The following is a 22,464-nucleotide window of genomic DNA, read 5'->3' on the forward strand; positions in this document are numbered from 1 at the left end:
GTTTAAGGCAATGAATCACAGATCTGAGTATATGGAATCACTTTTTTGTTTTTCACTTTATATACATCGGTTCTTCCCTTTTGTTAATCAGAACAATTAACAGCAGCACACACTGGGGGCCTCTGGCAGTTTTAGTTCAATAGAAATCAAAGCTCTTACCGAAGAAAAATAAAATAAGAAAACCATAATTTTAAATTATGAAAAAGCTATGAAATGTTTAATATAATGGGAAAGCTTAGTCAAAGTACAGCAGAATTACTAGTAAGAATCGGCTTCAGGTTGACACTTTGGTTATGTTTCAGAAGGGAAAAGAAGAAACACGGGAATGCCATTAAAATACTGCGAGTTTTGGTTGCAATTTTGGTTTTGCATTCAGGTTTTTAACAAGGAAAATGATGCATCTAGTTAATGCCCACAGAAGTGATTGAAAATCACTCTTATTATAGAAGAATCTTGCATCTGTGTGTACACACACAGAGCACAACGCACACAAAGTACAAACAAGACGTACAAGTAATAAGCGCACACACACACACACACATCCACACTCTCTCTCTGTGGGAAAAAAGTGAACCTCCTCCCCCACAAAAGCAAACATACAAAAATGAAAACCATAGAATATATCTTACATTGTTAAATTAAGCAAAACAGACCCCTTTGCTTCCCTGAAAAAATCTACCATTGTCAAAAATTAGCTTGGCAAGGACATCTTACTACAGAAGAAAACCCTGTAATCAAAATATGTAGTAACTCCCAAAGTCTGATGCATGTTCTGACTTAATTAACTGCCCAGTTCTCATTTAAGTAGAAAAGATTTATAGGAGAGTTTGGGATGTTATTTACTATCTCACATTCAAAACGTTCAGTGCTGCTTTCAGGTGCAACCTCTCCCATCCCTTTGCAGTCAGAGATGGTTTTTATTTGGTTCATTGAAAAACTGGAGTACCAGCAGGAGGTACCTTTCCTTTCATAATTATCACGTTAATTTCACGTGGAGGAAGTTCTGCTTCCAGCAACGCCTAATGCTTCATTAGACGAGGATCAAAGTTCTTCTGACAGACCTCACCTTGGTCACCCCAAGAAAAAGCTCAGCATCCTCTCCACCAACACACTCAAAGCAGCGCATAAATTCGGCTTCTTAAGCTAGACGCAGAAGGGGCCTGATATACACGCAGATCACACACAGGACGCACGAGTCACGGTCAGTGCAAACAAGCTTCACACGGCTACTTGCCTGATGCATTTACTGTACATGTGCTGATTCTCCATCACAAATAAACAGAGCGTGACTTCAACAAATTTTTACACACACTGTGCCCGCACTCCTTAGCTTAACAACCTGGAAAGCGCACATCTTACAATGTGCTACGGTGTGTTATTCGAACATATATGCAAAGTGTTTAATTAAAACAATTATTTGGACTATGAAAAAATGTCAAATCGAAAGCCGCAGACTTTCAAGAGAATGGCGCCAATTCTGTTCTGCAGCCACAGCCCTGGCTTTTGCCAATCTTCACTTGGAACACAGAGAGGACACGTTTTGAACGTTAAGGTATAATTCTCAAGCCAGCATTAATTTTAATGCCCCAAGCTATAGTGAATTTAGAAAATATTACTGTTTTCTACTTGGTTCTTGTAACTTTTACTGCCATTTAATAAATTAGAAACTAGCAAAGAAACATATTGGCCAAACATTAATAGAATACATGCATGGAACAGAACACATACCCTCGCTCTCACACGCACATATCTATAAATACATATATACACACACATATACATATAAACAAACATTCCTAAAGTTCAAATCAAAATTTAAATGGCAAATGGGATGTATTTCAGAAAATCCAATATAACGTTTCTGAGGTCTATATAAAAAAAACATTTAAGATTAAAAATTGGTAGCTTGTCACTGATTTAAGTTTCACTGAAGGACAGTCTTGAAAATAAGAGTTTGGAAAAAATGCTGCCATTTGCAGACATGGCTCAGAGAGCCAGCGAACGAATGGGCCTTCTGATGAAGACGAAACAAAACGGCCAGGCTTCTCTCACCACTCTCCTTCCTCCTGCTGAAATCTTCCGTGTTTTTAAACCTTGATTTTAAAGATGAGCTATAAAATCTTTTAACCTCAAGACAGATTTTGGCATGCAGCAAATTTCACTTGACTTCCCCGTCATTTTCCTTTTAAAATCTTCCAATTTCCATGTTTTGTTATTTAATTAGGGAAAAAAATGCTTTTTCAAAAATCAGCCAATTTGAAAAAATATTTTCTAACTAAACATTCATCCCTCAGTGTGGGATTTACAAATGCTAAAAGGGTAGGGCCCACGTCTTCCTTCAGAAGAATTTAACAGACTAAAAAATGCTGAAGTCATTTAATACGTTTTGAAGGAAAGGAGGGGGATAATAATCTTATAGATTGTTATTTTCCACTAAGCTGAAATTCAAAAGGTAGGACTTTTAGTCATATTTTAATGGGCCACTCTTTAACCCAATCCTAGAGATTATTTATTCAAATATTAGTTTTGCTAAATCCTACTCAATTCAATGGGGCACATTTTCCCAAGCACCCCCCCCCCCCCATATTTTCTAGGATTGAACCTTGGTGCATACAATGGCTGTTGACATTGTCAGCTGCACAATAAACTCATTGAAATTACATTATTCCGCTTAAATGTTGATGGGTTGGCTCTATTTATTAAACACATTCTAAGAATTCCACCAATTTCTTTGTCTTTAACTCTCCAGACATAACCTTTTAATTGCCAAGGAACTATCTCAACAAAGTGTGCCTTTAAGATTTTAGGAAGCCATTTGGTCTCATCCAACGGAGTGGAATAGCTCCTTAATGGCAAACAGCAAAGAGCAGAACCGTGAAATCTGAATTATGAGCAAACCAAGGCAGAGCTAGCTAATAAAAACAATCCAGAGAAGAAACATGGGTCCACTTCAGAACAAACAGCCACTTTCCAAAAACCTACATCCAACTCACACAAGAAAATGCTATGGAATTTCGGTAACTGAAACTGCCTCTGTCCCGCTTCAGGATAAACAAACAGAGCAGAAAAGCAGGAAGGTCCGATCCAATTGCAAACGTTGAATTTGATTCAAAGCATTTGTCCAGAGAGACTTTGCCAAGGCAGCCCACCCTAAGGAAGGAGAAGTTCTCTCCAATTATGGTGGATGCCATCTGTTTCCTCAAGAATCAGAAGTCCCCTATGATGTTCAAGGTTTCGAGCGCACCATTTCCCCCACTAGCACTGCTGTGAACAAACAAAAAATTATGTGGTTCAGAGTCAAAGCTTCAAAACAAGCCCACCAGCGCACAAATCGGGAGGGGAAAAGTCTTCCAATCCCAAGCAATTATGTCGGGAGCTTTTGTAATTTTTTTGTAATTGTTTTTCGCCAGTCAAATTATCTTAGGTTTATATACAAAAGTACAACTGAAAATATAGTTTTGTTCTCTGTACACATCTTTTTTTCCCTACAAAAAAGGAAAATCTTATCTGCATTTCTAAACAAAAATAAGGTAAAACAAAATTGCAAATCTCTTCGCCCACGAGTCCAGGGACACCTCAACCAAGCTCAGTCCAAAGAAATAATGTCTGGGATGACGCCGAAGAGAGAGGTGGGGTCTGTGTTACTTCTGCTGGCCACGGGGTGACCGTGGGCCTCCCGAATGCTGGTGGAGGACACGAGGCTGCTGTTGCTGCCGCTGTTGCTGCCATTCGTGGCGGGGAGAGTGGCGCTCCCTCCTGTGCTCAGCTGGTCCAGGAACATCTGCGACGAAGTGTATGGGAAAAACCGGGAGTGCAAGAGTTCTTGATCATCGGAAGTGGAGACGGCGGCAGCTGCGGCCGCCAAAATGGAAGTGCTGTAATGCTGGGAAGAAGATAAAAGGCTGCTGAAACCAGGGAGGATCAAGGACACCCAGGCATGGATCATTGGAAAGACACTTGGGCGCTTCCCAAGCCCGGGCCATGGAAAGGCCCCGCTAAATCTCGGATCTGGAGTCAGGGCACCAGGGGCAAAAAAAGAGCGCGTTTCAACGTTCAGAAGCCAGAGAGAGGAAGGCTGATGCTCTGGGAATATCAGCCACAGCCTCTGAATGAAGGCAGGGGCCTCTTGGAAGCTCATCTGATGGCAAGAGGGAAGAGAGCGGGAAGCCAGGGAGATTTGAGCTGGGCAGAGCAGCTCTCCTTTCGGAAGTTCACTGGCACAATTTTACGCAACTTGTGTCACTGGATGCCTGCACCACATTAGGGCATTTTAGTACACCAAGATATTTATTGCCTTGCAAAAGAGAATTTGCCAATCACATCAAGTTCCCTCAGTAGCTACAGGTAACTTTTACCTGTACCTTTAACCATAAAGATGACTAAGTTAGTTGGATAATTAGGGATGTTATATTATGTATTAAGTGTACTTCTACACTCTAAAATGCTGGGATCATTTGGAGATTCTGGAAATATATGAATACTGCAAATAAATTAACACACAGCATACCTGATTGTCTCCTGGTAAGAAAGAAAAGAAGTCCAAACCTGTGGGGAACAAAATGAAGATATTTTCACTTTCTTCAAAGAAAGAGAGTTTAGCAGAGAAAATGGCAACCTCTGAGGCTGAACCAAATGCAGCTAGATCCTCGACGTACGGCCACAATTGAGCCCAAAGTGTCAAGCAGGACAATTATTAAGTGAGTTTTGCCCCATTTGACATTTTTTCTTGCCACAGTTGTTAAGTGAATCAATGCAGCCACAAGGTAGTGTTAGTCACAAGGTTGTTAAGTAAATCTGGCTTCCCCACTGACTTTGCTTGTCAGAAGGTCACAAAAAACGATTAATGGCTCCAGACTACTGTAAGCGTCATAAATGTGAGCCGGTTGCCAGGCGCCCAGATTTTGATCATGTGACTGTGGGGATGCTGCAACGGTCGTAAGGGTGAAAAACGGTCACAGTTCACTTCTTTCAGGCCCTTTGCTCAGTGATATCTTATGTGTCAGCTGTGGCCTACCTTGGATGGGGCAGTTTTGGATGATTTGGACGAGAAGGGCTGATCAGGGTACCCTCTCCTTGCACACAATGTGACCCCAAATATTTGGACCACCCATCCAGTAGCACATAAATTGCAGTAATAAATAAAATATTTCTCTTTTCTCACAACTCTCCTCTGTGCATATGACAAAAAGCCCAGTTCAATATGTGTGTTTGTCTCCAAGGGGGTCTTGGTTGTTTCTGCTCCAAAAACCAACCAAGTCACTGCAAGGTACATTCTCTCCTTTCAGGTAGATGCTTATTCTGAATAGACTGATCTGAAAATGATCACAGCGGACCCCGCTTGCCTCCCCCATCCCTCGGACTGTAGACCCGGGGCTTTTATTAAGCACCAAAGCAAGCTAACAGAATGCGTTGGGGGGAGGGGGAAATGACAGAATTCAGCCTAAGATGTAGTCCAGCTTCAACACTGTTTATTCCACAGAAAGGGGCCCAAAGGTAAGATCCCGCCATTCCCCAGAAAATCCCAGCGTCCATCCCCAGCGTCTCCAGGGTCAGCAGCCTACCTTGGAGGTCGTAAGGCATGGGAGTCATATGAAATGGATGCCTGTAATCCTGCAGGAGTGAGGTGTTGATGTAGCTTGTGTCAACAGCTGGAAGGCTGGGAGTCCTTGAAACAGGAGAGACTTGGTGGGGCAGACTTAAAAGGCTAGAAAAGGAAACCTGGAAGTCAGTTACAAGACACAACCCTCCACACCAACAGCCACTGAGGCTCAGAACTAGATGTTTGCATTTTCATCTTGCCAAACGGCAAGTGCTTCCTTTGTCATTAGACAAGCTACGAGATTCTTTACTTCTCTTCCACGGCTTTTTTTATTAAGCCTTGTGCTGCTACCTATCAGCATTTCGACACAGGGTTCACCCATCCACTTCCCCTCCGTATCTCCAAAGGCCACTAGCTGTGGGACTCTCTCTCCCCCATGGGAAAGGGGAAGTGGAATTCCCTGTGTAATTTCTGCAGCACAGTCTTGACAGGACATAAGCCTGACTGGGTCATACATTTTCCCTCAGAATATGGGGCAGTGAAAGGCTGCCAGTGGGAACTGCAGATACGCTACCTTTTCATGAAAGCTTAAGTTTATCGACCATTTTCACAGAATGTGAAAGAAACCCTATTTTGTCACCCCAAAACCATGCTTCAGTGGACAAGATTTGATGAGGATCCCAAAATGAAAGTGAGAACTCCATCTGCACATCCTACCTGGAACCACAAATTGCAGTACAGGTAATAATTATGGAATCGACCCATTACGGTTGTAAGTCCTGATGGTTGTAAACAACTGGACACAATTTTATGACTTTTTTGTGGCAGTTACATGCACCCGCTGTGGTCATAAAGTGTCCTTCTTGGTCACTAAGTGAACCCATTATTTGCTATGGGGTGGTTTTGCTGAAAAATAGAACTAAATGCCAAGTTTGGGCAACTAACGTTGTAAATTGTGGCTAGGGACACTGCAAATGACTGTAAAGGTGGGCTAGTTGCTGAGTACCCAAAATGTGCTTATGGGACAGTGGGGGAAGGGCAACTGGCTGCTGTAACTTCAGAACTGGGTCACAAGTACCTTTTGGTAGCCGAGAACTACCTGTCTCCCTCTAACCTTGGTCACTATCTCACCTCTTGCTGTTAATGGGTGACACAGGAGACAGTGATGGACATCTCCTCTTGACAGGTGGTTCCTCTTCCTCCTCATCTGATGAACTGTCAATGGTTAAGTCGATTACTTCAACCTTCTTGTTTTTATTTGACTGATGAGAAGACACCTGATGATCCATAGAAGAACTTAAGCAGCCTAGGAACAATCAAATGTTGAAATCACAGTAAGTTGAAGCCATATGTCACATAATGCACAATCATGAACTACACAAAGCAACAAAGAGGAAAAATGTTTTAAAAAGCAGACGAGTTACTGTGAAGCTCACCTTCTACACCATTAAAAGATGTGGTCACCTCTTGGGCCTCTTTTTTTGATCTCATAGGAGCCCATGACCCATCTTCCTTAAACTGAATTTCATCACAATCTGTGCAATATTTCAGGATTTCCATAAACAACCTATAAAATAGAAGCTTCCTTAAAAATCATCCTGAATATACAGGAGACCTAATATGGAAAGGCAGCATCAAAATACAAATTAGTACCTTGGCAGCTTGAAGCTGCTTTCTCAACCTTGGCAGCTTGAAGATGGGTGGACTTCAACTCCCAGAATTCTCCCGCCAGCTAGACTGGTGGGGGAATTCTGGGAGCTGAAGTCCACCCATCATCAAGGCTGCCTTAGATTATTTCCAGAAGGTCTCTAGAACAGATGTTTCCCAACTATTCCCGGCTTCTGAAAGGTACTCACCCATCAATTATTAGATGTTCATAGGGTGCTTTTTTGTCACAGACAGGACACACCCAAGTCGGCTTCTTTTCATTCATCTGAATGTACAAGGTGGCATCAAAACACTGAAGGTGTGAGCAAGTCAGAGACCTGCAAGGTATTGCTAGTCGCATTTTGCCAAGCTTTTAAAAGAAAAAAAAAAGTGAATTGAATAATTAAGTCTGAAATACAAAGAAAATTCGGCTTAACAAAAGAAGAGTCCTTTTTGGCCACATAAAAGCCTCTAGGAAAGCAAACAGATGAACAGGAGAGTTGAAGGCAAACTCTGCCCTGAACATAGGCATGAATGAATTCCTTCAACTTCTCCCAGAGAGAATGACTCTCATCTTCCCAGGGGGGCATTATTGCCAGACATGTGAATTAACATTCAAAGTGACATTGTATAGTAGATACAGGGAGTCCTCGGCTTATAACAGTTCATTTAGTGACTGTTCAAAGTTACAATGGCATTGAAAATGTGACTTACAACCATTTTTCACAGTTACCACCTTTGAAGCATCCCCATGATCATGTGATCCAAACTCAGATGCTTGGCAACTGGTTCATATTTCTGATGGGCGCAGCGTCCCGGTGTGTGTGTGTGTGTGTGTGTGTGTGTGTGTGTGTGTCAGGTGATCCCCTTGTGCGACCTTCTGACAAGCAAACTCCATGGGGAAGCCAGATTCACCTAATAACCGGGTGACTAACTTATCAACTGCAGTGATTCACTTACCAACTATGGCAAGAAAGGTCGTAAAAGGGGGCAAAACTCACTTCATAAACGTCTCACTTAACAACAGAAATTTTGGGCTCAATTGTGGTCATAGGTCGAGGACTACCTGCACTTAATACAATGAGGAAAGAATTGTAAAAAGAAACACACTTACTGGGCATAGAAGAGAAACTCTTAAACTGGTTGTTGCTATTTCACTGTCAGGATCTGCTGTCAGCTTCTCTTTGACTGTCAAGAAGGAAGAAAACAAAAATGAAACGTCCATCAGAAGGTGCGTAACAGCCCAATGGAGCCGGGATAGCAAGTTGGTGCATTTCCTGAGTTAAAGTCAGAACGGGTTTTGAGCGAATCAGTTGAAGAACTGACAGTAAAATCCTCCACGGCAGGGGTCCACAACCCCCGGTCCGTGGACCAGTAGTGGGCCACGGCATGCCAGCAACCGGTCCGCAAAACAAGCAAACCCCCATCCGTGGGATGCAGGCAGCACACAAAACCACGCACCCTCCGGTCCGAGGAAAAGCTCTCTCCACGGAACCAGTCCCTGGCGACCAAAAGGTTGGGGACCTCTGCTCGAATCGAGAGTGGGTGCAACTCAGCCCTCTTGAGGACAAAAGAAAAGCAGGCCAGGCCAGCTAGTCGCCACAGTTCAGGAAGGTCTCTTTTGCAAGGTGTCGTTGCTCACCTGAGGAAACAGACCTGGCCGCCCCAGAAAATGGAACCTCTGCCTGCCCGGCTGTCAGCAGGGAGGGGCACCACCTGGGGTGGCCCATTTTCCAGCTGTGGAAGGTCACCAATGCTGACTATAAGGATTCTTCATTCATTCATTCAATTTCTATAGCTGCCCATCTCAGTCAATGACTCTGGGCAACTTACAATTCAAAAACATATTATAGTTAAGACACTTAAACATTTTAAAACAATGAAAGAAGAATAAGTGGGACCGTCATTGCAGTGTCTTTCTCTCCCAATTACTGGAGACCCGGAGCTTGCATCTAGTAGACGTACTTAGTGCCCTGGAGTGGTCGGGGTTCCGGATGCCTTTTATTCGTAACCTCTGTAGCAACACAGACGAGGACAGCTGTTTGACAAGGTAGACAGCCATCGAGTAAGACTGCAGGGAAAACACGAGAAAGAACTATTTAGTCTACCTATCAGGAATGCATTTTATTATTTCCAAATTCCCATGAAGTTTGGAATTAGAAACAAAATTCTCACTGACTTTTGGAAGATATGGTAAATAATGAAAGTTATTTTTATTCTTTGCACCTAGAACAAATATAGAGGGTTAGGCTGTAGGATGCGGTCATTTAACAGATCACCGTGCGCCAACCAGCATAATTACTGGTACTCCTTAGAAATTAAAACAATATCACTAGATTTCAGTGATCATTCCAGCAGAGTAATTATTTTAATTGGTAGTATATGAGTCTTCAATCCCACATCAACCACTAGGACTCTCTAAATGGAGAAAAGTGCTGATTCGGGTTCTTTGTATCACTGGGGGCAGCCCAGGGAATGAGGCCCAAGGAGGAAGAAAAGAGCCAAGACGGGGAGGGGTAAAGAGCCGTGCCTGTTCCTGTTCCTGTGGTTGTTCAGATGATCAAGGAAATGAAGGTTCCTGGGACTGTAGCCCTTCTTTCCTGCACGTGGCTACAATAGAAAAATTGGCCCAGACCGAACAGAAGGATAATTTAAATAGTGGAGAAAAAACCCAAAGAAAGCTTCAAAAATATCCTGGCTGAACTCCAAGAGCCACATACAGGTAGTTTTTGATTTATGACTAGTCACTTATGGACCGTTTGAACTTCCAATGGACCTACCTGGCAGGCACTTATATATCAAAAGCAAAATATCAACTCTATTAACTATGGAATAAAGAATGACGGATTACATTATTTCCAGCTCAACCTATTTCACAGCAACCTGTGATTCTTTGGGGGCAAAGTAGAGGGGTACCAATATTGGGTGTCTGTGTCTGCATACAAACATTCATATATACAAATGCATATATATACAGATATACATTCCACTTCCCCTTTTTCTTTTTCTAAATTGAACATTGTTTATTAAGCTGCCACAATTTGTAAAATATCTAACTTACACAGAGCTCTATCACACATCCCTTTAATGCTCCAATTTGGTCAAGAGATAAAATTATCAAATAGCATACTGCCAGCATAACTCTAAAGAAGCAATTTGCCTCAAGTGGCTTTACAGAAATCCGATAAACAACAGAGAAATCTTGTCCCTTTGCTTGGGTTGAAAAGCCAATGTCTGGAAATCCAAGCCCTGCCCCGATTCACCTTTACAAAGGAATCTGACAGATTCCAGAAACATCGCTAGGTCAGCCGTGAGGCGCAAACGCGGATGTCATTGAATCACAGGGTTGGAAAGAACCGTCTACTCGCCCCCAGGGGCTGAAATCCAGACTTAAGCATCTCCAACAGAGACATGTCCAGCCTCTGTTCGACTACACAGAGTAAATAGCACCTCACCTCCTCCCTTCATAATCAGTTCTATTTACACTACAAAGTCTGAAAAAAGGTATTCTTACAATGACCAGATCTGCACCAGAAGCTTCAGCAGGTTGACTTAGTCCTGCTATTTTCAATCTGACCAGATATACTAAGACATGGCCAATCTACAAAAGGCCCCAGAAATACTTCTTGAAATCATTACGTTCAGACAAAGTTACTTTGATTCACTGGCTATATGTAACAATCCCTTCTCCCAATCATTTTGCTCTGTATCAAAAACATTACTTACTCTTCCTATTTCTGCAGTCCAAGAGACAACAATTGTGTTTGGTACTGTTGTGGATAGTCGCACCAGTGAAGTAATGTTGATTGGTCTGCTTGGTCGCTTTGGTTCAACCCCGTTTTTAGTTGGAGGAAGATAGCCCTGAAACACCATAATTCAAGTTACCATTATGAAAATGACTAAGGAAAGCAGACCTTGCTTGACATCAATATTTGAAGTAGTTCATTATGTCCCTTTTGTTGGTAGGGGATTAAGATGAGATCCATACACCCCTAACTTCCCTTTATGAGATAGGGGGATAGAGATTCACAGATAACTGCAACTAGTCAAAGACCAGAAATTCATTTCATACTACAAGAAAGCCAAGACAATACGGAAGAGGAAAGTCAATTCTCGGGCACTATTGAATGAAATATGTTATATGAGAAAAATCAAGTTTTTGAGTTTTTGTTTAGTTTTTTTTTAAATTCCCCTTAATATACACGGAGGGCTTGAAACAGATGACCTGACCAATTTTGCCTAGTTCAAAAGCTAAGCAAGATCAGGTTTCATTGGTACTTAGTTGCAAAAAAAGATTCAATGAACATGTCCACAAAATCACCAGGAGGTGAGCACCAACTCCTAGGAGACCAATGTGTATGGGATGAGAGATTAATAGGTCACCCCAGGGCAGTAGGCTACACTGGGTAGTAAAAATAAAGAATCCTATAAGGAGGGAATAATAACCACTTCCATATTGTTGACAAAAAAGCTAACTAGTCATGTTTGCAATATCACCAGAAATTGAGCTTGACTCTAGGGAGACTTTGCCTCAAAAGAACTGTAAGTAGAAGAGACAGAATAACTCAAGTAACTTCTGCATGTCAACAAATGCACCACTGAATGCAAAGACCAGGACTACAAGGACTCTCTGTCTATTATACCACAAACCATCTACATAGCTCCCACGGGGATTATTTTATGAAAAAGAAGACTACAGTAGTCAGATTTGGGGAGACACTTACCGGAAGGCTACAAGGTTTTCCATTAACTTTCACACAAAGATTTGGCGGGAAGTGATCTTCTTGTGGGCAACTGGTTTCAGATAAGCAAAACCTAAGGATATGACAAAGTTCAGTTACATGTTATCTTATATTTTATTTATTTTTATCCCATAAAAATAACTAAAGGTGGTGAATATATCTAATACTCTTTCCTCCCCATTTCCCCCCCAACAACAATCCTGTGATTATATACGCATAGGTGTAGGTATACATACAATGAATGTCATTAACTAATATTGTGTGGAAGGTTTTCAGTATTTAAGAGACCTATATTTAATGTGGAATCTAATCTCCTGTGAGTCACTGTACAGGTAGCTCTCAATTTATGACAACTGACCAACACTGCCAAGGTAGCTATAACACATACCAGATGTCTGGACTTCAACTCCCAGAATTCCCCAGCCAATATTAGACCCAATATTTGGCACAGAATGTGAAGGAGAAGGGAAACAGCATATTGCAATTGGATTATAGGAAAAACAATTACCTTAACTGGACCTGCACAGTGAAATCACATTTGGTTCCAGAAATATCCCTAACAAAGACATTAGACACTGATTAAATACAGTTCGTTAAAATAATGCATTACATAATTTAAACATGTAAAGCTTGAAACAGATTATGCTAATACCAAACTATGTTGAAATGCACTGCAAAAGGCACATTTACCAGATCCAGGTTCCATCCTCCTTTTTCAAGCCCTTCCCCCTTTCTGAACAGGATACATTGATAAATAACATTTATATGGTTCTGGCATCATTTTAAATTATGAAAATGCACATACTCTGAACGTGGCTCAGGGTACTCATGTGCCTCCCAGTTAGTAGCAGTGTGTGGGCAACAGTACATTGCCTTGCAAACAGCCTACATGGAAGAGCATGACCACACTTGGGATGAATTAGGGTTTGATTGCACTTGTTGCGTAAGTGGCCTAGACGTGTGAACTACTGGATAACCAGGAATGGCAAAGCAAATGTAAAAATGCCACTCAGACAGCAAGGACTTTTTACACTGCAATTCTATCACACCTCAAGGCCACCTCATCCTCATTAGGAATGCTAAAACCTAAAAAAAAGTCCTGCTCCACAATTATAAACACCCCTCTTAAAAGGTTTATCCCATTTTGGAAATCAGAAGCAATGCACTGGAAAGGGGGCGAGGGCCACTTACATGGAACTGCTGATCTGCTGCACTTGCTGTGGAGTCAGGGCAAATGCAAAACAGGTTTCCCGAAATCGTTGGCTATTATCTGATGCTAAAGAGAAGTCAAGAGGAGATTAAATGAACATGGAAAAAAGGTTATTTTTCTTTATAAAGACAATTCTGCCATCGTTTTAGGACATTTAGCATCAACCCAACCTTGGCTTATCTTCTAGGGCAGTGTTTCCAACCATGGCAGCTTTAAGATTGGACTGGGAAACACTGTTCTAGGGGTTGATACTTCTCACATGATATATACTTACCTTGGAAAAGAACTGGAAGTTGATTTCAAAAATTACTTTAAAAAAGAAAATATAACTGGACTAAAACCTGACACACTGAGCCATAAAAAAAAGGACAGTCTGATAAAGAACACACAGTAATATATTCTGATTGACAAAAGAGCTTGGAGTAATCGTGAGGGAGAATCCATATTTTAACCATTAAGCTTCAACCTGTGTGGCTTATTATTACAGTGCGCTATATACATTCCCTGCATGACTAAGAGTACAGACACTCATTCACAAAGATCTGATTTACATCCTGAAGTCTCAAGTCATTTGATTAAGTGTGAGTCATTAAATACAAATTATCTCATCTCATAACATAAAACAAATGCTTGTAGAACAAAACAAGGAAGAATTGGCAGAGCCAAAGGGGATTATGTTCTACCAACTAGTAAGAGGATATTTTAATTGAAATGCAATAAAGAGGAGCTCAGCATTTACTTTCTTTTGCTCTGCTAGCTTCAATGAAGGAGGTGGATAGAAAGAGGTTTCTTCTAAGATTTGCAAAACTCATCATCTAAGCCCAGCGCTCAGCTTGTGAGACAGCAGAATTTCAGCCAAGCTAGGTTAACAAGCTGCATTATTTGAAAGAAGCAAAAACAAAAACAGGAAAAGGAAAGTAAGACAAATGTATCACTAAAAATTATTATAGATCAAAAATTGAAGCTAGTCAGGACTCTGACACTGTACCAAAACCATTCCTCTTTGAAAAATGCATGAGAAATCCTTTGGGGAGGGGGGACATATTCTTTAACACTGCAGATTGTTTGGGAGGTTTCTACCTTTATAGGAAGTAAGCATGCTGAATTGTTGGGAGACAAGTAAAATATAATAACATATAGAGAGAAAGAATATCTGCCCATAATTATCCTGTAAGATACATATAACTGAAAACCAGTCTGAAAAACCTAACTGCTCTCGTGTTGGTGGCCCAATATGATCCGTGGAGGTCAGGTGTGTCCAACCTTTTGCCTTGCCTGGACCACACTGAATGAAGAGGAACTGTCTTGGGCCGCAATAAAACATATAATACAGTTAATGTATATGATTAACTTCCTTTATTTTGGGGGATCTTATGGGGCCGCACTACTAGCTTCCAGGGCCACGGATTGAGCACGCCTGGTGTGGGCTCTGCTTTTAGAGGCCTTAAAACAGGCTCTTGCGATAAACACAAATATATATGCCCTAAATATTAGACATGTATTTAGGAGAGGCTTGTGGATATTTTTATAAAACATATAGTTATGATTAGAGCAGTTTATGATTAAGAGATGCAATTAAAACTACATAGAGCAATGTTTGAAATCTGAATATAATATAAACTTTGAGAGCAAACAATCCAAGAATCCTCTTACAGTAATTTACAGATATTATATTAACAGTTCCATTACCTTCAGTTAAAACAAGCATTTAATGACCCATCCCCCCCCACCAAGCCAGAGGCTAAATATATCACTGAAATGCTCTTCTGGTAACATATTACTTTCTGAATTGGGAAAAAAATCCAGTTAGCCATTCAGAAATGTTTTCACATAGTCCTGGATGAACATGCAATGTTCTATCCCAAGCAAGCTCTCCAACTCAATTCCAGCGGTCCTCAATTCTATTTATTCACTGAGAGCACTTTCAATCTTTCCTTGCAAATTGGCCATTGCTAAATAATTAAGAGCTTATTGCAATAACTCAAGATAAATTGTATTGCAAAGTTGCTATTTGCTGGAATATTTCACGGTACAATAAAATGAGGAAGCATTTTTACTTTATAGTTACATTATGGGACATTTATTAAGGTAAGAGGTATATTAATCCAAGAAAGCACTACTATATCTTATCATAATTTTCACTGCTTGATCTCCATCTTTGCTGCACTCTATTAACTAAATATACATAGTTTGTGGCATACCACCAGCACTGCTAAATTATGATCACTAATAGTCAATAACCCTTGCTAGTTTTATCAGATTTATAATACCTAACAAGGAGAGCACTCTGTTAACTTTTACTTCTACAAAGACAAATCAAATGTGTTAATTTCTATTTGTCCTCATACCCACATCAATAGTCTAGGACAGGGGTAGGGAACCTTGGCTCTTGTGGACTTCAACTTCCAGAATTCCTGAGTCAGCATGGCTGGTTCAGGAATTCTGGGTGTTGAAGTCCACAAGTCATAAAAGAGCCAAGGTTCCCTACCCCTAGTCTAGGAAGACAATGATTCTCTATTTAGATTTTAGTCTGCCCTTGTGATTGCAATGAGGTTTTCCTGCCACAATAGTTGAGCACAGTCATGGAAAAAGGCAGACATATGGAAGTTTCTTAATTTCCCCAAACTACACTTGTTTCACAAGCTTTTTTGCCACTCAATGTCCTTCTCACCCAAGGACAGAGGACTTGCTCCTGCAAAATGGATGCAGGATTTAGGAATACTTGGAAAACACATGGTTATCGGCAAAATCTCACAGCATTAAAGACAATTTCAAAAATAATTTGTATGGCAAAGTAAATCTCTCCATTTTAAGTACCTATCATAAAGCCATGATGACCGTTCCTTTCTGGCTGGTTCCCCTTAGAGTGAACCAGGTGAGAAGTAGCAGAGAAAATGGGGGAAAGATAGAAAAAAAAATCCATGTAATTCCATAAAATAAGTAATCTCAGAACAAAAGAAAGTGAAAACCCTCTGCGAGAGTGTAAACTACAAGCTTAAGTCTAATTTAAATTTTAGTTCTAAAATTCAAGATATTGAGCATTAAAGAGACCTCATGCAAATAAGTCACCTACCGTTACTCTGGAGCTCCATATCCAATAGGGAAGCAAGCAGCAAGTCCTTTCAACTAAGTTTTTACATTTCTGGAAATCCCACCACAGAACCTTTGGAAATGTTTATTTCTTAATGTTCCTAATAAATTGCTACATAGGTTAAGGAAAGCTACAATGTGCCTGCTAATACATTAAATTAAAGCAGATGTTTGCCAAATGTTTATAGTTATTAAAATTAAACACTCCTTGCATTTCAAAGAAGAGGTCACGGATTTTAGTGGGTCTCGAAGCATGGATTGGCTTTCTTAGAGAAAACAGTATGTTTACTCAGAGCAGGACTGAATCCTGTCAGAAGCATTCCCTCCCATTCACCCTAAGGCACACCCCAGTAGCATTCAGAGCTGAGGTCCTCGTAAAGGTATTTCCACCAGCTCTCCAGAACCTGCAGTAATTCAGATTTCTGAGAAAGGGGATATCTCATTCCCAGCAGCTGGCTGTGTGAGGAAAAACGGGGGGGGGGGGGGGAGAAAGAACTGGGGAGGGGGGAAGGAGGTTGTAGAATGAAATATAGATAAGCTCCCCCCTGCCCCCCATGACTAGGTTGTTTGTATCAGTGCAGCATCAACAATTCACTTCCGTCCTACAATTGTATTTCAGACCATCACTGGTAAGTTTTCTTATAACTTCAATGCGTGCAATGTTGTTTTTTCTGATTTGAATCTAGATTTTTCATTCCAAAACATATTCAACTACAAAGAACAGGACGCAAAGTGTTTTTGATTTTGGAGACAAGAGTTGAGATGGGGTAACCAAACTTGACTCAAGAGCTTGTGTCTACTTATTTTTCTAATATAACATGAAATAGCCTTTTGAACTTCATAAAATTATTTGAGTATTCATTAATCCAGCCGACCTGGTTTTTGGTGTCACACAGACTTCAAGACTGTGTGCATGTCTGTGTGTCTGTCTGTCTGTCTCTCTCTGTGTGTGTGTACACGCACATGTATGAATAACATTTTTATAGTTACTTTGGTCTCTCAAATCCAAACATTTGCATTTGGTACATAAACTTTCACATAGAAGGTGCATTAAAAAAATAGAAAAGAAAGGATATGCAGTAGTAAAGAAAAAGAAATATATAAAGAAATGACTTTCCCCTAATTACAAGTGTAAACTATTTTAGTAACTTAACATCTTCTCTTAAAATACTGCAAATGATGTCTTCTTCCCATTTCCACTTTTATCTTTAAACAAATACTTAAGGCCTCATTTCAGTCCCAATGCCAGCAAAAATCTATTAAGGGATTCCAGAGACAACAACATATCTTTTTTAACCTTGATAAAATATTTATATATTATGCTGCCCATCTCATAGTCACAAAATAAACCAACTTTATATTCCTTCGTTTTGATCCTTACTCCCTTCAAATAATACCTCAGAACTTGGTTTCTTTTCATATTTTTGCTCCTTTTCACAAAATTCTTCAGAGCTTTAACAAGCCTCTTTGGTAAATCCAATATAGGAAAGTTATCCAAATTTGTTATTGATATATCCTTTTTAATTGTTAAGATATTAGCTGGTTTCTTTTGTATGTCCAGTGTGACACCTTTTTCATGTCATTCTTATAGCCTATCATTTTTAAACCCACTTTCAAATCAGTCTCAATCTTGTCAACTAAAGTCTCTTCCACAACTTCTGTTAAGCACCATAGATTAAAATTAACGTCTGGGTCTATTGTTCAAAAATAAACTTTAATGCCTCCAATGTTAAAATATTTTGCTTCATACTATATGTCTAAATTGAGATTAACTGATCTTTAATTGTAAAGAAGGGGATTGGACTACACTCCTTTCCAACCTTGTTATTCTATGATTTCACTCCCATTTTTTCTGAGGACTAAATGACTTAAGTAGCACTGTTATCAGTAGTTAAAGATATTACATCTAGATGTGGCAAGTATGGATTACCTGGAAACTGGAACTCTAATAAAGGGGCTGCACTCTTTGTCTGCTGGAAACAAACAATCCAAGGAGGCCTCTGCAAACTATGGCAGACGAAAGCACGTGTAAGGAAACAAACTGGGCTTGGACTTGGAGGGGCATTTTGCCTGCAAAATGTGCATCAAGGTCAACACTTGGCTTCTGTAACTTTCTGGATCTTTGCAGGATTAAACCAAGATAGTACTCTAATGTTTGGTCAATTTAAACAAGTGTCATCATAGCTCCTTTAATTGATAACATGTTAGAAAAAGAGGAATGTATTTTAGATTGTTATGACTGGAAAGAGGAATTATTTTCCATACAGGGACTGAATAGGATTTCACAGAAGCAGGCAGCAATAGGACAGGTCAACTTAGGAATTATTGGAATGATAAAAGGATTGCTGCAAAATATAATAAATAGTATTTTTTGCTCTATGATTTAAGTCGGACAACCTCCACTTGAATTCTAGGAGTAGAAGAAGTGCTGGAAGTTTCAATCAGTTATACGTCCGCTACAGTGAAAGAAACTCACCCAGCCCTTATATCTCAGGACGCCAAATCAGGAGGCCCAAATCTCTTCGTTGCTCCCTGGACAAAATACAAAGCCTTCCATTATGTCAACAGATGTACAGCCTTTTATTAGCACTCATACAGGCTGGCTCAAGGGGGGGGGGAGAGGCAGAGAACAGTTTGATGCTAGAAATTATTATAGATAAAATCCGAATCCAGGATTACCAGGGAATTAATCCCATGTCATTTTACAATACTAAAGGATGAAATGGTCCATTTTTTAAAAATTCATAAGGCATTCTCTTGTTTCAATATTGAAAGGCATCAAAAACTGCAGGAGAATCAGCTCGATGTTTAAAATAAAAAAAAAGTGTATTCCCACTGAACGTTTCATTTCTAAAGCTAACAATTTATTTGAAATTATAGCCAGAAACTTAAAATAAATGTTTTCCTTGTGATCTTAAAAGACACTGACAAAATTCTTTTGCTGATCTTAAGAACACATTTAAAATAAAATCCTCAAATCATTAACAAATGCTACTGTATAGTTTCAGAGAAAAATTCTTGCCCATGAATTTATTTCCATAGACAAAAAAACATCTGTATCTTAAGAGTAACAGCAAGAGGACATCTATTTCTCAATGGGCAGAAAGCCACTTCTGGTTCTCTTCAACAAGTCCTCAAAACGAGAGCAATATGTAAGGGTGAAAACCCAAATGTCTATTAAGGCCCTGGGAGAGAAAAGAAAAAAGCCAGAGACTCAGCAGGGCTGGCCGTAATCCAAACAGGAGGAGTCACGAGTAAGAGGAGCCTGCCTCAGCCCTTTAGAGTCTGAACAAACATTTAAAAAAAAACTTCAGCATGCTCCAAAAACAAAAGAGACTTCAACAGATGCCTCTGAGTCAACCTAGTACATTAACAAGATTTAACAATTACCTTGAACAATTATCTATGGCACCACTGCACTTTAACATACCCCAAGGAATGTTAATTTTGAAAAACATTTATCTGTACTACTGTTTTTTAAGAAACATCATTTCAAGTGTGAATTTGTGCTGTTTGTCTGAAGTAGTGCTGGTAAATAATCTCGTTCAAGAAAGTCATTAAAGGCTGTGTTAGGACTTTGGAAAGTTCTCTTGGGCAGGAATTATTTGGAGTTCACAATATTATATTATTACCTTACTCTGTGCTTCTGACCAGAATTCATTAGGGATTGAAAAACTCAATTTATCTCCTCTTCCTAATTGAAAAGGAAATAGTCAGAGAGCCAAATATTACAGACATATAAATGAAATCAGCTAATGATTTGAGACATTGTTTGGAGTTTGTGTAGCTAGATAATGGATTGAAAGGAAGGACAGATTCTTTCAGGATTTGAAAAGCTCCACATCAATATCATCCTCCTGAGATACCCAGAAAGTCACAGGACTCCTTCCTATAGGGCAGGTACTCTCAGACATTTAAAAACATGGAACAACAATAACAACAACAACAATAATAATAATAGTAAAAATGTCCCACCCTAATCTCACCTCTCCCAAAGTTTATACTATATACCTTATTTCTTCTGTTAGACTCCTGAAATGTTACTCGATAGCTGCATTTGGTTCTGCAGCTAAGAGATTCTGCCCATGGCTCACATTTGGCACACTGGATCATCTATAAAACATTTAGCATCTTCTAGATTGCCAATTGTCTCATTTTGCAACCTTTTTAATGATCAAACATCTCTTTTTTATGTTTCTAGCTAAATACATATGCTTAAAAGTGCTCTCAACTGTAAGTGACATTTCGTTTTATTTTATGGCTATACTATCAATAATTTTATTTGATTTTAGGCTCTGGCCAGTAATATATTTTAGTCAGCTTCTGCATTCCTCACACTCTCTAGTTTGATTATTTGTGGTCTATTTTATTTCTTGCATTGTCTACCTAGTGTTTTTGTGATGTATGTCATATACCTACTCACTGACTACCATAATCAACAAATAAAGTATTCATCAGCCTTTCTCAGTTTTGTGGTCCTGGACACACTGGATTACAATTCCTATAGTTTCCAAGCAAATTTTAATCTAATGCGTTTAGGGAAAAGTAACAGAAATGTATCTCTTATTTCAGCATCTTTACGTATTCAAAATTAAGAGAAAACACATTAAGGAAAATGGTCTTAAAAAATAGAAGTCTATAAGCAGGCATTCCTCCCTTTTTGAGCTCAAAAGATTTTTGGAAACTTAAGTTAGCCCAAATTTTGTGTGTGTAACAAAATGGTTAATAAAGCATTCTGATGAACTGGTAATTCCCACAGTCTACACCAAGTGCAAAATAAATTAGACTTCAAGCATTCAAAGTCTTTCAAAATTTTGTCATTTCGATTGCTTGAGTTAGCAAAGCAAAAGTGCCACATTAACATATGACTAAAAATGTCTGGAATACCAAACTACATTTTTAAAATTTGTAGGTTGACTGTTAGACCTTTTTTTTCATTAGTAAGAACATTACTAAGAAGCATTCTACAATGATGGTCCAGTAACTTATTTAATAAAATAATCTCTAGTCAAATTGTTTTCTACTGAAGAATAATTTGAAGCTTACAATTACATATTCTGGCAATATTTGTTTGTATTCATACCATGTTCGCTCTACCTAAATTTCTTTGAACAACTGTGAAATGTCACACCCACACCCCAGTCCATCTTTAAAAGTCAAGAAATCGTTCCATCCAAACTGGAGGCAACAGGCTTTCAACCTGTAAGTTGGGAGTTGTCAAGGAAGAAAAGTATGAGATCCTTAAATGTATGACTTACATCCTCATGCATATAATGATTGCATTTATAAAAGTGACAATATTATTCCCTTACCTAGACTCGTTGGTTTTATCAGTTCATCCAACAAGTCATAAAATGGCAACTTCTGAAGCTTTATGTCCGGATGGACTGGGTGGAGTGCTGAGGTCAGATGGGGCAGGTCCAGTTCATGTTTAGGTCCCAGAAGAGAAACAGGAAGTAATGGTGAGGTTGCCGGGTGGCCATCAAAAGCAAGTTGTGGAATGGTAGAGGATGACAAAGGGGATGACATGGACGTTGAGTGGACGCTTGGGATGGACAAGTCTGCAGAAGATATTATTTTTTGCGGGAACCGCCTCCTGTAAAGTTCTTTGATTTTCATTTGGACAGCGGGACTACAGCCAGCCTTGAGCAGATGAAGCGCTTTAGTAAGGAGTTCGTGTTTGCGGCCGTGCTTGTTTCTTCCTGCGTAACCCAAAAGCACCTGCAGCTCAGAGACTCGGAGGCTCATCACCATTTGCTTGAAGACAAACAAAAAGGCAAGACAACAGTTATTCAATCGGAGCTGTCCGTGAACATGAGAGAGTTAACCATAGAGAGAGACTCAAGCAAAGCATAACTTTGCTTCACGGAACATACATTCCTCCTCCTCCTCCTCCTCCTCCTCCTCCTCTTATTATACTGCATTGGGGAAAAAATCCTTCCCAATTGTGAGTTCATAACTTGATTAAGGAGCATGTTTTCTCTTGATTTCACGTTTCGAAAATAGTACATGTTATTATGGGCAGCATTTGACAGAGGAGGATCCTTTCAACATGGCTGTAACTGCCAAAATCTGTCAACCACTGACTATACCGTATGTGAGGGAAAAAATATAGAATAAAATTAAGCAAAACCCTGACACTTCTCTTATACAAACAAGCAGTATGTTATTCAGTCTGGAACAAAAATATATGAAGTAAGAGTCTAACAATCTGGCAATACATCCTAAATCACATC

The 22,464-nt window shown here is 39.7% G+C and overlaps 1 protein-coding gene across 1 annotated transcript in view; it reads right to left on the reverse strand.

The window, feature by feature from the left end:
* Positions 1–3,549: 3,549 nt before the first annotated feature.
* Positions 3,550–22,464, reverse strand: part of PIAS1 (protein inhibitor of activated STAT 1) — a 30,536-nt gene continuing 11,621 nt past the window's right edge. Inside the window, exons 2-14 of the mRNA XM_015811895.2 lie at positions 21,541–21,985; positions 13,120–13,204; positions 12,437–12,484; positions 11,911–12,001; positions 10,913–11,047; positions 9,152–9,257; positions 8,301–8,374; positions 7,396–7,556; positions 6,976–7,106; positions 6,671–6,845; positions 5,562–5,704; positions 4,508–4,545; positions 3,550–3,883 (exon numbers count right to left, since the gene is read on the reverse strand). Of these exons, the coding sequence (XP_015667381.1) occupies positions 3,587–3,883; positions 4,508–4,545; positions 5,562–5,704; positions 6,671–6,845; positions 6,976–7,106; positions 7,396–7,556; positions 8,301–8,374; positions 9,152–9,257; positions 10,913–11,047; positions 11,911–12,001; positions 12,437–12,484; positions 13,120–13,204; positions 21,541–21,985 (1,929 nt within the window). The 3' untranslated portion in view covers positions 3,550–3,586. The remainder of the gene's footprint in view (positions 3,884–4,507; positions 4,546–5,561; positions 5,705–6,670; positions 6,846–6,975; positions 7,107–7,395; positions 7,557–8,300; positions 8,375–9,151; positions 9,258–10,912; positions 11,048–11,910; positions 12,002–12,436; positions 12,485–13,119; positions 13,205–21,540; positions 21,986–22,464) is intronic.

The sequence above is a fragment of the Protobothrops mucrosquamatus genome, unplaced genomic scaffold (assembly GCF_001527695.2).
Source record: "Protobothrops mucrosquamatus isolate PMUCROS unplaced genomic scaffold, P.Mucros_1.0 scaffold56, whole genome shotgun sequence".
NCBI lineage: Eukaryota > Metazoa > Chordata > Lepidosauria > Squamata > Viperidae > Protobothrops > Protobothrops mucrosquamatus.